The sequence below is a fragment of the Microtus ochrogaster genome, unplaced genomic scaffold (assembly GCF_000317375.1).
Source record: "Microtus ochrogaster isolate Prairie Vole_2 unplaced genomic scaffold, MicOch1.0 UNK72, whole genome shotgun sequence".
In the NCBI taxonomy this organism is placed as follows: Eukaryota; Metazoa; Chordata; class Mammalia; order Rodentia; family Cricetidae; genus Microtus; species Microtus ochrogaster.
Window position 1 is genome coordinate 1,372,900 of NW_004949170.1, and position 17,443 is coordinate 1,390,342.

General features: G+C 45.4%; 1 protein-coding gene across 2 annotated transcripts in view; it reads left to right on the forward strand.

Moving 5' to 3' along the window:
• Positions 1 to 17,443, forward strand: part of Dscam (DS cell adhesion molecule) — a 563,284-nt gene that overhangs the window by 432,213 nt on the left and 113,628 nt on the right. For both annotated transcript variants that reach the window (XM_026777546.1, XM_026777547.1), the window contains exons 12-15: positions 486 to 682; positions 2,509 to 2,605; positions 3,119 to 3,247; positions 8,779 to 8,946. In XM_026777546.1, coding sequence (XP_026633347.1) covers positions 486 to 682; positions 2,509 to 2,605; positions 3,119 to 3,247; positions 8,779 to 8,946 — 591 coding nt within the window. The remainder of the gene's footprint in view (positions 1 to 485; positions 683 to 2,508; positions 2,606 to 3,118; positions 3,248 to 8,778; positions 8,947 to 17,443) is intronic.

Here is a 17,443-nt window from a genome sequence, read left to right on the forward strand (position 1 = left end):
CTCCTCCTCCTCCTCCTCCTCCTTTTTCTGTAAGTATAGGATGAGCTTTTGTTATAAGTTCAGGAAGGAAGGTTGGTTTGAGGTCTCTAGGGGAAGATTTAATAGCGATCTGCAAAGTTCGTCAGAGAGGTGAGCGGAGAAGAGTGGGAGAAGTAGCTACCAGGATTGACGAAATTTCATAAATAGGGGTTCCTCCCCAGGGCTGAATCATTATTTGCCTGTGTGCTGTGGTGACACAGGCCATGCCCCTGGCTCACATCTGGCTCCAACGGACTTGGAATAAAACTGCAACTCCTTGAATATGAACCTACAGGGCAATTTCTGCTGTCTTTAGCGTTGTTCCTCTTGGCTCTTGCTCAGCAGTTTCTTGGACACATTTTATTTCAAAGAATTGTCTCTTGAAGCAACACTGGGTGTGATGGTGGGGGAATCAAGAGTACAGCTTTGCTGAGCTGGGCTTGTCTTCTTTGCTTTGTTTTTTTTAGTTCCTGCTATGATAACCTCTTATCCCAACACTACCCTGGCCACTCAGGGTCAAAAGAAGGAGATGAGCTGCACAGCACATGGCGAGAAACCCATCATTGTCCGCTGGGAGAAAGAGGACAGGATCATTAACCCCGAAATGGCCCGTTACCTGGTATCCACCAAGGAGGTGGGAGAGGAGGTGATCTCTACTCTGCAGGTAAAAATGCCAGATGGGACAGAGTTCTGGGACAGTTTGTCAGCCTTCTGACGCAGACATGTGCATGGCTGGAATGGCGTGTGAATATCCTGCTGGAATTTTCTCCTGACAACCCATTTCTCTGCTGATCTACATGGACAAGGTCACTGAGTGACCTTCAGAAGTAGACTTTACAACCACCATCCACAGAGAAATAACTAAGCCCTGAAGGAGGTCTTTCCATGAGCGTTGTCCTCAGAGGAGTGGGGGGGGGGAGGGTGTAAGGTGCATATTCAACAGCTTGAGCTTTGAGAAAAGAAAACCTACAATAAAGATATTTTTCAGAGCTAGAGAGCTGGCTCAGGAGTTAATAGTGAGCCTGAGTTTAGTGCCCAGAACCCACATCATGGATCACCACATCTGTGACTCCCTCTCTTGGGGATCCAGTGCCTTCTTTTGGTCTCCATGGGTTCTTGGACACGTGTCTGCATGACCCAACACATATACATGTAACTGAAAACAAAATAATTTTTTTTAAAAAGGGAAAAATATTTAGTTCTTTGTAGAAAATCCAATGGAGATAGTATTTTGTCATTAATGTAGACTCACAAGAGCTAGGAGGAAGTGTGTCTGTTCTGTCTGCAGCACTGAGGGTGACTGACTGAACAATGCTTCTGTAATGAGAAAGGCCGGTACAGAAGCACACACATGAGGGAAATTTAAAGCTATGTGCTTAGAACAGACAGTGGCTCTGCCTCCGGGGTGCAGTCCTCGAGGCTCTATGGTGCAGAACGCTGGTGAGGTCCTGAGGACATTGACGATACAGCTGTGCTTCACAGATCCCAGATGTGAGGATGCTGCAATCGTGTATCTGGATACCGTAGACGTGCATATATTGCATATAATACACACCTTACACATACTGGAACCCACTCCTTGTTGTTCAAAATAGCAAATACACTGGAAATGTGTAGAGATGCTGTACTGAGCATTTAGGAAATCCTAGAAAGAAACAGCGTGTTCAGAAAAGGCATTGCTGTGTCCGTGGAAACAGAGTGGTGGGTGCAGAGAGATGGCTCATTCATAGACGTTTTTTCTGCATGGCTCTTTAAAATCACACCACGTGGGAAGAGAGAAGTGTGTGGAGTATAGATGGGCCTAACCACAGCAGCCCATGTAAATCAGACATCTAGTCCAACAAGACAGACGGACCTGTTTGCATGCTTATCATTGCATGGAAGTAATTTCCCCCCAGAATGTATAAACATGGGTGCATTTGTATAAATGCATGCAAGTGTGTATCAGTGTATATCAGTATGTGTTGGTCTGTGGGTGAGTATGTCTTTGTCAGTGTGTCTGCCTGTGAGTGTGCACATGTGCAGGTGAGTCTGTGAGTGTGGACATGGGTGTGTGAGGTTGTGTGTACAACTGTGAAACTGGATATGTGTGTGTGTGTGCATCTTTATTTGCGTCTAAGTATACATCTCTGAGTGTGCCTGTGTGAATGTGATTGTGTGTATATCTCTGTGTGTGTATGTATCCATGTGTGTGAATGGGAAAGTATGCATATGAGTGTCTCTTTGTGTGTTGTTTGAGAATGTGTGTGTGAGTGTGTATCAATGAATGTGTGTTAGTGTGAGTGAGTGTGAATATGCCTGTGTCTGTGTGTATCTGTGTCCATGTGGGAGCGGGAATGTTTATGTGTTTTCTCTGCGTCTATGTCTGTGTTGTGTGTATGTGTCCATGTTTATAGTAGTAATGAGTTCTGGGAATGGCAGGAAATCATGTCTGCTGATCTCCAGTTCAAACTACTATCGGAAATGACGTCTATTCTGCTTTGGTCACAGATTCTGCCAACAGTGAGAGAAGATTCTGGTTTCTTCTCCTGCCATGCTATCAATTCTTATGGGGAGGACCGTGGAATAATTCAACTCACAGTGCAAGGTAGGCTGGACACAGCAAAGGGAATTTGGGACAAGGTGTGCTGACCTGAGGGAACACTTTGCGTTCTCAGGAAGTCCTAGCTATGTAGGAAATTGGCATAAGTCTGGATTTCATCAGAAGGTATGACTGTGTCAGAGTGAAGCAAAACCCTTGTGGGGACCAGAGCGGATGAGAGAGCAGAGACTTAGGCCAAGTGCAGACAAGCTTAGCCACTCCATCTTGGGAGCCTATGCATGAGATGAAGAGGATGGAATGGAAGTCCACCATCCGGGAACAAATGTGCTGTGAGTCAAAGCAGTGACGCGTGCATCTCGCAGGTCTGGCCTGGTGCCACACAGGCTGCAAACAGAATCTGTTGGGGAGTGGGGCAGTGCCTTCTAGTTAATCAGAAAAGGGAAATCGGTTAGTAAATGCTTTTTACCAGGCAGTGCCTGCTAGCTGTAACTCTTTCACTGGAACTTGTGCCCAGGCTTGATCTCTGAACTAACCTCCATCTTTCCGTTGATGACACAGAACCCCCAGATCCTCCCGAGATTGAGATCAAAGATGTCAAAGCACGCACAATCACACTCAGGTGGACCATGGGGTTTGACGGCAACAGCCCCATCACAGGCTACGACATCGAATGCAAGAATAAATCAGGTAAGCTTTTCACTCTCCCCTTGACTTGTCTGCGTCTTGCATGCCCGCCTGCCTTCCTTCTTGTCTCTTCATTGTACGTCCACAGTTCCTCCGCACACAAATCTCAGAATGCTGTTTCCATTTGGTCCATGCCTTGCATGAGTATGTCCAGGTTTCCTTCTGTGCCCACGTTCAGCCCCAGTCTGAGTGACCTGGCTGGACCTCGGCCTTAACCCCACTGGTCTTGGTCCTGCCGCCACAGGCTTGCCCATGGGTACCAACAGAAATAGGCTTCTATCCTGGTCTTCTACCAGCCTTCTTATCTTTCCCTGCTCCAGATAGGTGCTGCCCTGAATTATAGACCTGAATCTCCCATCCCAAGCTTCAGGCTCCACCATGCAGGTGTCTGCAGGACGTGGCATATGACAAGTCTATGCAGAATGAGGAAGGGTAATCTTCCTTCAAGTGATAATGGCTCTAGAGATACCCCCTGGAAATGCCCTAGGGACAGGCCAGGGAGCACTCAGCCAGTGCACAGCCAACACAAAAAACTGACCTAGCTAGCGGCACCACGGCAGACTTTCTCACTGGTGTTTTTCCAAAGGCTACTGCAGTCCCACGTGGAATCTTATAGTCTCCCTGGATGAAGATAGAATGGCACCACTGTGGCCTCTCGCCAGAATTTTTCTGTGTCTTATAGAAGATATAGGGCAGGAGAGCAATCTGCATGGGAAGGGTTAACTCACTTCTCAGAGACACAAGAGCATTTTTTTCTTTCTAGGCCAATGCGTTGCTTCACATTGCCCTGTCAGGAGTGATTTGGTCTCTTTCGAGATGAGACATAGCAACAAATCAAACTCAAGACAGCTGGGAAGAGTAGGTCCAGAGGGCAAGATGGCTCACTAGCAGTGTGCCAGGGATAGAACCAGGAATTGGTGAACAGAAGTGAGGAATTAGGAGAGGCAGAATTTGGAGACTCAGAGCGAGTATCAAGTGTGGATCAATGGTTAAGGATCTTGTTCAAATAGCTGGTTTGGGATGCACATAAGAACAGGGATGGCTCAGCTCTCTGGTCTCAGAGTTTCAGGTTGGAAGACCCTCGAGGCAAGTAGTGCAGCTCCAAATCACTATGTCCCTAGGGAAAGTAGTAGAGCAGTATCCAGGGCTGTGACAAACAGGCTTCTCCCAGGGCCAACAGGAGAGAGGATGGCTTTAAAGAAAAGAGATTGTTCAGTGAAGTGAGGTGCAGACTTGCCTGGAAACGGGGTAGTGATGAGGGACAGCAGAGATGCAGACAGATATAGAGTCATTCAACATGACCCAGGTAGCAAGAAAAGCCCCACTTTCCCACAGGCTGAGCACTGGCTGCCCACATTCCTGGGACTGGAACACATAGCAGCCTCCCACTGCAGAGCAGGCCTGGTCCATGCTGCCTTCAGGGAGGATCCCCCTGCCAACATCTGGTGCCCACCCAAACCAGCAGTAATGAGCATTAGAATCCAGCTCGTGCTGGCCCTCTGCTGGCCTTAGCTTCACCTTGCTATTCCTCTATCTCAGTTCTGCTAACCTCATCTGTGAAAGAGGAGACCATTGCAGAGGCCAAGGCTACCTCTGGCAGAAAGACCTAATTCCCCTCGATCATAGGGTCCCCACTCTTCCTTGGTGTTCCTTTTTCCCAGCAAGTTCTGAGACATATCAAGGGGGCCCCTCTGTGTGTATTAACTGCCATATCCGTGTATGCATGTCCCTCCACCAGTCTGGAAGTTGGTTGGGCTCCCTCTGCCTGCTATGTTTATTTCCACACTGCCCATTGTTCTGAATACCTGATAGGCAGTGGATGTTAAATCCATATTTAATGAGTCTTTAAGACAGAAGTGCACTTAAAATCCTTCACTCATTTTCTGACACACGGTCACCCCGACAAGTGCAGTCTTTTGTGTTACTCAAACATGCATGAAAATAATTACAAGATGCAGGCCTATAAAAGCTCATCTTGATGGGGTTAATTCATCATCTAAGAAATCTCAATGCACACCCCTCTCGGTTCCTGTCAAGTTTCTCAGAGTTGTGCTTTGCTTTCCTCCTTCCTTCAGGTCCCTAGCTCATGGTACATTATCTAATGTGAATAGAATGTGGAGGAAATATTCCTTGTATTTAATTTACATACTTGAGCCTCAGAGTAGGAAGCCCTGGAGAGAGGGAGAAACTGCTCTCCTAATATGTAGTGGCTGCATTCAGTTCTGTAAAGCTCATGTCTGTCAGCATCTTCATGAGTCATGTCTTTCCTTGGTAACTGCCGGGTTTGTAAACTCATTACCATGTCTATACGTGAATAAAATTTCTAAGATAAGTTCATAGAAAACCCATCCTTCAGGTTACATGTCTTCCAAGAAGCCCTCCCCACCAGCCATTCATCTTCTCTACCCATAATCCTGTACTTCTGGGTGGGATCCCAACTAGTTAACCCAATCTATTCTCCACTGAGAATAGACACAAGCTGTCTCCTTGGAGTACCCTTGTGACCTGTGTCTGGCCATCCTATTACAGTGTCTCTGCACTCCAGAGTTCCTGGTACACATTCTGAGCTGATAATCAACGTCCGTTGAACCCTGGATCTCCACTCATTTGCAGCAGTCCACCATCTTGCAAAGGAACTTTCATCTACTTTTTGTAATTATTTTGCAAAAGCTACATTCAGCCGGTGTAGTAAAACCCCTTCACATTCTTAGCAAAGAGGGTTCTTATCAGTGCATCAGTCAAGGCTGGATCAATCCAGTCCAGGAAGCATGAACTTACCAGCTCTGCAAGGCCCACTCTGCCCTGTCCAGCTGGAACTCTTACAGGCTGTAGCCTGGGTTAATGCACACAAAGTTTCTTCAGCCCAAACATCATCCATTGGCCAAATGGTCTTCCTTCCGTGACTTGATGACAGATGTCCTTGGTTTTCAGTATTAATAATACTAAAGAGCCCCTATCCATGCCTGCCTCTGTGACCATCCACTCTGGAAACACCCAGGACAACACCACAGGTATTGTCTTGTAGAAAGCAAGCGTTAGAGGGCAGGTGCCTCCCTGCTTCATGTATCTTCTCTATTGCCAGCAGCTCTGGGGTGCTCTGATTGCCCCTTTCTTTTGATTCTTGGGGAAACCACATCTCTTCTACATGGATGCTCTGGGCTCTGTGACAGTCCCCCAACATCTTCTCATAAGACCCTTCATTATCATTGGACTATAGTTGTTACATCTGCCCCATTCTCTCATGTTGGGGGACCGTAGTCTTTTTGTCCTTCCCTGCCTGCTCTGCTGTCCCCTTTCCTTTCTTCCCACTCCCAAGAGTGTGGAGAACTTCAGCACCACGGTCAGCACCTGGCAAACATAACAGCGGCTTTACTCTTGTCCCTGGTGACCTGTCATGACCTGGGGTCAGGCATCTGACCTTCAAGCTGATCTGGTTCATAGAATTTGTAAGCTTTCCAATTCTTCCTTGGTTTGTTTGGAATCAGCAGTGAATATTATACTTCTCTGTTCCCTTCTTCCACCAGCCACTCAGGGGTCTGCCACACTGCTCTCTGAGCTTTACTTCATGCAAACACACAATGCTCCCACCATTTTTTTGGCCAGAGCTGCTGCCTTTTATATCTAACACAAATGTTTGTTCATCATTCCTTCCCACCAGTAAGCTGAGACCTTGCAGGGACGTTATTGTGGTAGAGCAGTCCTGAAGCAGGTCTGGTACTATCATCTCAAAAGAGGTTTAGGAGAACATGTGAAGGCTGTAGAATAAGGATCTTGAGCTTGAGGTAACACAGTTGAGGTCAAATGCCAGCCTCTAGTTAGCAACATCTGTATGTAGACTGACTCCCTAGACCTTCACACTGAAAACTAAATCCCCAGCTTGTCTGAAATGATTTTGTTTTCCACAGGTGAAAAGCAAATTATGAGTGAGAGAGTGGCTTCTGAGTCAAACTAGAAGGTTGTTTTGCAAGTGGACCACCTACAGGGACTTAGGCTGGGTCAGAGGAACCTATAGCTGGTGACTGTTGAGTGCTCAGCAGGTTACATAGTCATCCCCTCCCTGCTTTGGTGTTTTACAGGACTTGGGAGGTTGGGGGAAGAAGCAGGCAGACTCTCTAGGCTCTCCGTCTCTTCCATGTCCCATAAATGTGGTTGTAGTGAAAAAGTTCTGTCTTCATTGGTCCTTGCATTTCCAGAAACTTGCATATTATCTTGATAGAATCATCAACCATCTGAATGCCTGCTTATCCCTGTATTTCTTTGTATCTAGCAATTCTAGTGATTCCTCCCTGTATTAAAACATGTTCTGCAGGAGACCTGATTTTTTCTCTATGTGATAGGCTCATTGTTGGACATCATTTTGTTGACATAGGTTTCTTCCCCTCATTCATCCTCTATCAAACTCATCATTTAGTTTCACCACATTTTCTCCATGTTGGTACCCTACCCCCAGTCTTCCCAACTCAAAAGATACCTATACTTTGCTCTTTGATAGTGATGATCCATTTCCATGGTTTGTGATTCCCTAAGAAGAAAAATCCTTACAAGCATTCTGAATCCATGCATTTCTGTTTCTTCAAGTCTTGCTTTACATTGAAACAAGGCAGCCCCCTTAAACTCATCACTAGTGAGACAAAGGAGTTGACATTCCCAAGACTCCATGAAAATCCTTAAGGATTGCAGGAGAAGACCAGGTAGTGGTGGGTGGGTATATATTCTTTCCATCTATGGTCTCAGGGTTTCTTTTCTCCTATAATCAACAGCTGCTAATGAGTACCCATCCTCAGTCAACTGCCCATCTATTCTAATACAAGAAACTTGGCTAACCTCATCTTCTACCAAAATTCTTCTGCTCAAAATGTCACATATTCCACAATATCCCTTCACAGTAGGGAGGTGCTAATATTCAAAATAGCTGAGACTGAAAACAGATTCCTGCTCCACAGATTTGGGATGAAATGAGTTTGTAAAAATTGAAATTGATCAAGGTGCTTCTTTGTGGGGTTTATGCTAAGGTTGAACTGGCTTCTGTGGAATGATTTTAGCTTTATCACACTTGGTTTAGAAAGAAAGGGTCAGATATGGTGAAGGGTTTTGCTGAGCTTTTGTGCCTTTTAGAACCAGGGACCTGGAGTGGGAGCAATGTCTGAAATATAGTTTGTCATGGCGCACTGTAGAATAAGCATTTGTGGGTGGCCAAGGCTTTCACAGAACCAGCTTCCATCACGTGTGTTTCCATCTCATTCTTCCCCAGGCATATGTGTTGTGTGTTTGCTCAAAGCCCCTTCCTGTACCAAGCTCACCTCAGTCCTTTACCTACTGCCGTGGGTAATAAGTGTGTGACCCCATATACCCTTTTGTGACCAGCTCTGGCAAGAAGCTGGGAACATTGTGTTGAGATTTCACTTTGGGGGTATTTTTTTCTTTCTTCCTTTCTTTTTTTCTTTTTTTTTAAAATTCCTGTTGTGAACTTTCAAAGGCAGAGTAAAAAAACTCACATCTCTATCTCTTCTTTTTTGAAAAACAAAACCCAAAAGACTCCTGGGATTCTGCTCAAAGAACCAAAGATGTTTCCCCTCAGCTGAACTCGGCCACCATCATTGATATCCACCCTTCCTCCACCTACAGCATCCGCATGTACGCCAAGAACCGGATTGGCAAGAGTGAGCCCAGCAACGAGATCACCATCACGGCGGATGAGGCAGGTAGGTGGCACTGGTTAGAACCTGCCACCCAGTAATCCACTCTTGTGATTCAGACAGTTAAATGTAGAATCGAATCACGCCTTTCCCTGCTCCTGGTCACATTCTTTGATGTGGACTTCCCACGGCCCTACATCTTATAAAATGCCCACAGTACTTTGCCCCAGCTTTGAAATCATTCTTGCTATTCAGATGATCAAGGTTCTTAATATAGAAGTGTGAATGGAAAAAATGAGGCAAACAGTGCTGAGGAACTCAAGGAGTCATGTCATATAATCTCTTGGTTTTGCTGCACTAGACCCAGGTTAATGGGAAAAGGCTAAGTGTGTTCCCAAGACCCATAAGGTCAAGTGTGGGAGAAAGACACAAGCTTAAGTCAGAAACTCCAAGAGTATGTCTGTGGGCAAGTGCAGAGGCACAGGTTACTTAAAGATTGACATAATCACTTTATTGTCCTACCGTGATAAATTATTTCTTATTAAATGTTGAAAAATTTGAAGATACCTGTAAGCATTTTGAAATGGACAAAGCAACTTCTACCATCGTGTCACCTAGAGCTGACATAGGGCCACCTTGACAGAACCTTCTAGATCATTTTCAGGACCAGTTTCATCATTCATACATACATCTAGGCATGCTCCCCAGTATGCTCACCCACATGTGAGTACACATAGACATACATGTTCACTCCAGCCTGCCTTGATGGAGTTAACTGTTATCAGAAGACTGAAAACTTGGCCCTGGCCAGTGTATGCTGATTGTGAGCCTACCCCATGGAGGAGGGGAGGAAGCCAATGTGTTTGGGCTTCTGTTAGAAGGAAGCAAGGAGCCAATGGCTGGCTTGTTTCTTGGGAAGTGAAGAATGACTGGCACTCAAACCTACCTTTGCTTCTCCACTGTCAATCAAAGAGTTGTATAAGTTTAATCTCAGGTCTGTCATCTTCCAGTGACCGTGACTCACCGGAAGTTGGTATCAACCTCTAGGCAGGTTGTTATTGACTTCCCACTGCCCACTTTGTATTCTGCATAGAAATTATGTTCGTCTGAAATTCTTTCCTACGATTCATAGTGGCATAGCCCACCACATATGTAACAGACTCTACGTGATTGGGCGTGTTGGTCATTGTCAACTTTTCTTTAGTGTAAGCCCTGCAATAGTGAACACCATATCATCTTTCATTTGCTCCTTTTTCAAGATTATTTTCCCCATGCTAAATTTGAAGAAGTGTGATTTCTGAGCCAGCCTCAGCATTGTAATTCTCTGTTATGTGGTCAATACTACTCTTAAGGAAATAAGTTTAAGTAATGAACACTGTTTCTCCCATCCAAGTACTAACCAGGCCTGACCCTGCTTAGCTTCCAAGGTCAAACAAGACTGGGTGTGTTCAAGGCCATAAACCAGGGCCTACTTCTCAGTGCAGGAAGACATCAATTTTGAAAATGGTTCTTAAGGGTGGGTACCAGTCTGCCTTCATGTTTGATCCTTGGCCTCTGTCTTCATGTCTTCTCATCTGTAAAACAGATATATGTCTGGTTCCTTTTCCTCCTTATGCAGACACTGGAAAACCAAATTCCAAGCTCCGGAAGTACTTTGATTTCAGAAATAGCTGAAAACTGAGTATTGACATATATTTCAGCAAAAACAGAATCATATAAAAACGTTTACCTACCCTGTCCCTAACTTCCTGGAGTTACAGAATACTGGCTGTTCAAAGAATAAGTTTCCCACGTTCTTTAGCTCACACTGTACTGTTCAGCCACGTGCTCAGTGTCCTCCTGTTCCCTCACATCCTGCCACTCCCTCTTTCCAGCAGTGTCTCCTGCAACTGTTCCCCTGACGGCCATTACTAGCACTGCTGTTGTTGTGGGCTGTGTCCTTTCCTCTTCACCTCTGCAGCAGCCTCTGGTTGCCATGGCAGCATCTTTCCCTGTATCCAGGAGGCCAGGTGAACAGCTCTGGCTGTTGCTGTCTCTGCAGATAGAAACAAAGTCTGTTCCCTTCGGCTCCCTGGCTAGGCTCTTGAATGTTGCCTAGGTGCTGACTTGGGCAGCCACCCTTGGGATCTGATTTGACATTCAAATGAGCAAGAAAGAGGACGGACTAGCAGGGTTTGCATGATGAGAATCGGAAAGTCAGTTTCCACCTGTGACTCACAGGTAGGGGTGTCACCACGCTGACCAAGGGTCCCTCCTTAGAACTGACTGCTGTGGCTACAGATGCCACAGCCACCTCCTGACAATGATGCTCAAAAAAACATGTCTTTGGGGGAACTGCAGTCATCTGGGGAGACCTATGTGATACTTTTCTGAAAATAAAGAGATTATTTTTCAAGCAATGAGCATTGCCTGGAAACGGTAGTGTTGTAGTGGCCAAGTGTTGGGCATCTGAGGCCACTTATCACTTCACCCCTGCAGAGGAGACATGTGTGAGTTGCTTAGCTCTGGGTTCCTACCCTAGCCCCTCACCATTATGGAGCTACAGGAAGTGATGCCCAGTAGCCCTACTCCGACCTCCTGTTTGACACTCTGCTGGGTATTTGTCCTCCCTCCCCACTCTCCTAAATCTTCCAAACCTTAGCTCTCCTTTCCTCTGCCTTTCCTAGAAAAGCCAGGTCAGAGACTCTTCCACCCCGTGAGGTAACTTATCTGGTTTCTGGGTAGACCCAGTGTCCAAGTCTTAGCATCTGAGATCACGGATTTTGATGACAATAGCACATGGGGTTTATGGTCACTTCTGCATGGACCCCAGTGTGCTGAACTATGCTGTGACTCCCCAAACACTAGGAAGTATTTGCTCTTGATATCTCAACCCAGTGTGTTCCGTGTGAAAGGAGATTTCTCAGTGTGTGTGTGTGTGTATGTGTGTGTACTGAATATTAATATTTATGCTCTTCAGCATGATACAGAAGTATAGTTTGTGTATGTGGCGAGAAAATATAGTAGTGTTAACCCATACTGAAGATTCTGAAGGGTGTTAAGGTATGAATGCTGATATGCCCCCAAATTCATCCAATCCCCACGTCTGGTAAGAGGTGGGGCCTTAAGGGGCTGACTGGACCATGAGGTTGGTGTCATTATGAGTAGAACTGACTCCTAATAACAGGCCCAAGAGAACTAACTCCCTGCCCCTTCCACCATGCGAGGGTACAATGAAAAGGCACGCTATACACTTTCTCTTTTTCTGGCTCCTTGCTATTGACACCTCAGATTCCAGAAACCAATTTCTGTACAAATTAAAGTTCTTAGGAGACCCTTGGATGACTATATTCTTCTTAAAGGAGCTTGAGCTGGCTAAAATGGGAGATCTAGACAGAAAAGATAAAAGAGGCCCAGTGCAGAGCAAGAAGGCTCAGAGAACAAGAAGGAAGCTGGAATAAGACCCTCCCACCGCAGGTCCAACTGCCAGCTCAGGGCCCTTCATCCTCCTCTCCTTCTACATCCCCAGTCATAACCTGCAGAGGGGTCTAGCCTTGGGAAGGCTCCATTTCGGATCTTCCTAATGCTCGCACTCCGAGTGATGTATCACTATTTTAATCCAGGCGCTTATTGTTACTATGTATCCTCCTAGCTGCTCTTGGTCCTCAGTACCTGGCAGCTTTCCACTGGAATCCAGTGCCGTATTCCCTCCGATGAAACTGTTATTGACAATGGCCCCTCCCTTCCCTTAACTGAAGCATCAATAACTTAGCCAAGGGAGCCAAATTCTACCCAGTCACACAGTAACAAGAATAATGTGATCTAAATATATTGCATCTGTGTATGAAATTGACAAAGAATTTTTTTTTTATTAAGGAGAAAACATAACAGAGATTGCATAGGAACAAATTATCACCCTTTAAGGAAGAGTTTGAAGGCCTTGGATTTACATGTTTGCCCCATGGGAAATTGATTTTAAGACCCCTGCAGTATCCATCACAAAGCTGCCTCAAGAAGGAATTGCTGTCATTTGCACAGCGCTCCTTCCTAGTGCTGGAAATATCATTGCTTCTGAGCTTCAATTCTGGATATTTTTATGTGAAAGTGCCCATGTGAATAATCATACCACTTAAATGCACTTGACCTCAGAAAGCAAGTATGTAGCAAAGATCACACCATTTAGCGATCTCTAAACTCTAGACTCCCTTGTAGTGCCCCCAAAAGAAGTCAGAGTGAGTAGACACACTATCAGAGTTGACAAGATCACCTCTTAATGGACCAGAAGTGCCTCTGACTTCCCGGGGCTCTATGATACCTACCAGACATGTCACACCATGGCCGACTTTTGCCAGAGAGCCACTTCCCGGTAGCAGCTGAACCCTGAAGATTGTATGGCACTGAGTGCCTGTGACCAAGTGTGGGGTGGCTGGCCCCCCTCATCATCTTCATTATCAATCTGTGTGGCAATCTAGAAGTCCAATTATTCTGAAGGATCTTGAATGTCACTGCATTTTCCCAGACTAGCAGAAGAGGGATGGTTTGGTTTCAGAGAGGCCACAACACAGCATTGGCTTTGCAGTAGATTGTGGCTCAGCCATGTCCTGTACACAATACAGCCTTTAACCATTTCCTCTCTTGGTTACCATTCCTTTCACCTTCAGTTCGGGGAGAGCCTTAGCAATTAATCCTATATACATAATTAGTATTCCTGCTGTTTCTTACACATAAGGAGCCTCAACCCGGTGCTAATTTAGGATGCTCTGAAAATGTTCTAGCATGTTCTAGAGTGTTCTTCCCCTTTCTCCCTCTTCACTTTCCATCCTTTGCCTAACAACTCTATAAATACTGTCCCCACTCATATTAGGAATTTACTTAAGGCTCACTCTAGGATGCCTGAGTCCACCCCCTTGTAACACTCCCATTAAAGTAGCTGGTCACCATCCGACACACTGGACTGTTCTGGTTCAAGCCTGTGGTTTATTTTCAGCCTTCTCTCATGTGCACAGTGACAGCTACTGGCATTTTTTTATTGTTTCATCTTAGGCCCCAGAATAATGTTTGGCACATGCTATAACTGAATAAATAAATAATGTAGATGAACGGTTGGTTAATCCATCAGTAACTTCATATGAATTCAGTCTTTGCATCAGAAACACATGATGTTCGTGTTTCTACTGACCAGCGTCTTGGCTACTTTCCCCCACAAAAACACAACTTGTTCTCACATACCCAGCTCCTACACAAAGGAAGATCTGTGTGTGAGGCTATGCCGTGGCTCCTGGGTCTTCTATTTCATCCTAACCCACTGAACAGCACCATTCATACATAGATATAGTCCACTTCGGCCTGCTAGTCGGTTTCCTTTCTGTCACATATGCAACTGTGACTTTATATATCTATTTAAAATCAAGGAACAATGAAAGAGAAGAGCAAAAAACAAAGACTTAAGCTACTCACCTTTCTGACGCTGGCTCAATACACCTAGTAAGGTTGTTTCTGTTTGTATCTGTTTGCCTACAAAGGAAACAACTTTGTTTCTCTTTTATGGCTGGCAAACAAAACCCCGTTGTCTCTATGAAGCACCTTTTCTTTCTATGAAGCCCCTTGTCTTTCTTCACTTTCCTGTAAGACTGGACCTGCCACATCCACTGAGAACGGTGCAGAATGGATATGCCAGTCCTGGTTTCCACCATGACCTGACTCATAGTAGATGCTCATTATCTCCCCAGTCAGAGAGGTGGAGACAGACATCTGGGGGGGGGGGGGAGGAAAGCCTCATCAGGAAGCTTCTCCCCAGTTCAGTAAACAAACTCAGGACTCTGGCTGTAGCTAGGAAATGGATACCTGGGAGAGAGAACGTTCTGAGAGCCTCGCACCTCACAGTTCTTTGAGAAGCAGTTGGCTGTCAGAAGCAGGAGGCTCACTGGACAGGGAGCAGCCAGTTCATGAGGAACCTATGCAGACAAGCCAGTGAATGGCAAAACCCTGTGCATTTGGCAGTCACATAGACCTCTCCTTGACATGTCCAGCCAAACAGAATGAGTGAAAGTTGCCTTGCTGTGGACCTGGCAAAAATACTAGACACTGTGAACAGTTTCTGATCCCTGCCGCTTTACAGATTGGCCAGTTTTTACTTCTGTAGATGTGCAAAGATGATCGATTCTGGGAAATGATGCTATTTATCAATCTTCACCTCCAGTCTCTGCCTACCCTAGGGATACTGTTGTGTATTCTAGTACAAAAAGCACAGACAAAGCAACCTCCTCAAGGATGGAGAGATGGCTCAACCGTTAAGTACCTGCTACTTATGCAGAAGACCCAAGTATAGTCCCCACACCTATGGTATGTGGCTCACAACTGCTGTAGATCCAGCTCCAAAGGATCTAACATCCTCTTCTGGAAACCAGCACTCGTGTGTTGTACATATATAGGTGTACACATGAGTATGCAAACACACACACTTAAAAATGAAACTAAATATTTAAAACAAAACAACCCCCCAAAATCTCCTTTATATATTACAGCTTCAATTTTGGAGCAAGTAAGCCAATTCTTAAGCATTAAATTTCAGCATGACTTTTAAATTTAGTGTAATAGGCAGGGTAACCTGTGAATTGCTCTCTCCATTTCAGCGTTAAGAATTCTCTCTGCCTTGATATTGCCTCGCAGAAGTTGCCTGTGATTGCGTAAAAGGGCCTTTGAAGCTCAGTAAGGTTTACTTTTTCAAAAAAAAAAAAAAGTCCTTTTTTAAGAGTAAAGTGTCTTTCAAGTGATGTTGTAGAAACAACAGTCACCTTTAGTCCACCCTCAAAAAAGGAGAATTTGAGAGACTAAGTGGAGACACTGTTAGAGTTGACAAGGTCAATCCAAAATATATTTGCAAGAGTGATTTTGATGAAGTCTAGAGAGATGATGGCTCAACAGTTAAGAGCACAGATTCCTCTTGCAGAGGTCCCAAATGTAGCTCACAGCACTAATGTCAGGTGACTCAAAACCACCTTTGACTCCACCTCCAGGGGATCTGATGCCTCCATGGGTACTGCATTTATGTGTACACACCCACAAACATACACATAGTCCAAAAAAGTCAAAACAAATACCTTTTTATAAAAAAAAGAACGATTCTGATGGAGAAAGCTATATGCTTTTCTGTAACTAAGAAGTCTATTCCACATTTTATCAGGTCTGACATTGTTTCCTGTGTGAAGTATCCAGAGGCAGAGCTCTGGCAGTGAAGGTCCCAGTGGCTGGACACTAGGAAGCAACTTTGATGGCAGGAAAACCTTTTGACAGATTAGAAAACTCAAGGTTATGCAGTGGCCCAGGTGCACAGCTGTGCCTGGACCTGTTAAGGGGAAGGAGGAGACTCTGTTTCTACATCTTCAAAGTTCCAGAAAGGGACTCCCTCTGGACTCAGCTCCTGAGAGACCCTGGGAGACCGAAGACAGGCCAGAAGTATGCTAGGGTCATATTAGAGACATGTTAGAGTCTAGTGTGCACCCAGGTAGGAATAATGCCTGTAGAAGCTCCCAGACAAAGCTAGAATTTGATGGAGGGAAAGTAAAGTTCAAGGGCAAAGGCTCAGAGCTTTCTAGAGCCTGTGTGCCTTGATGCTGCTAAGGCACTGGACAAGGGAAGTGTATACATGACCAGGAGGCCGTGAAGTAAAAGGGAGAGGGGCTCCGTGCAGGGAGTGTGGCTTGGGAAGTGGGATAACTAGAGTAACCAGGTAACTAGAATGGATGAGAGCTTCAGAGTGCTTTGGAACCCGGCCCCTTTTATGGCTTTTGAAGCCAAACTACGGAAGGGTGCCAGGGTAAGGGGGGGCCTGATGGTGTCAGAGAAAGCAGAGGGCAAGCTTGGAGGCAGATTCCAGGGAAGGCGTGGCCAAGACTGGGAATGGGGTGTGGGTCAGAAAAGCAGGCTATGGGCTGAAGTCAGTCTCTTCTCTCTGCAGTCCTCAGACATGGAGGAACCCCCACTGGCCTTCAAATGCATAACACTGAAATACAGTGAGCCCTGTTTTTGAGACTTCATCACTTTGCATTGATGCCTTCAACCTCTCCCTCCCACAAGCCCTGCCCTGTGGAACTCGGCTGTCCTTTCTAGCCTGCATTGTATGGCATCTGTCTGCCGCCTTTCTTCTCATTGATTAGCAGCTTGAGCATACGTCCCTTTTTTGCCTCTTTTTTTTCTGTTGCTTTATTAAACTGGGCTATACAAGGCCATTTTCATGCTGTTTTAGCCCTCCTGCCCCACCCTCCTTTTCCCCTGCCCCTCCCATCCATCCCAGAGACAGTTTTGTTTTTGCTTACATGTCATCTGTATATACATGATTTTTATGCATCTATTAAACTCCAAGATCCACAAATGAAAAAAATATATAATTATTGTCTTTCCGAGATAGACTTCATTTGCTTAATGTGATCAACCCCAGTCGCTTCCATTTCCTTGCTTTGTTCTCTGTGTGGCTGAGTAGACTACCACTGTGTACCTAAACCACATTATCATGATCTACCCTTCTGTTGATTGACACCTAGGTTGGTCCCATAACTGAGCTATCATGAATAGCGTTGCAGTAAAC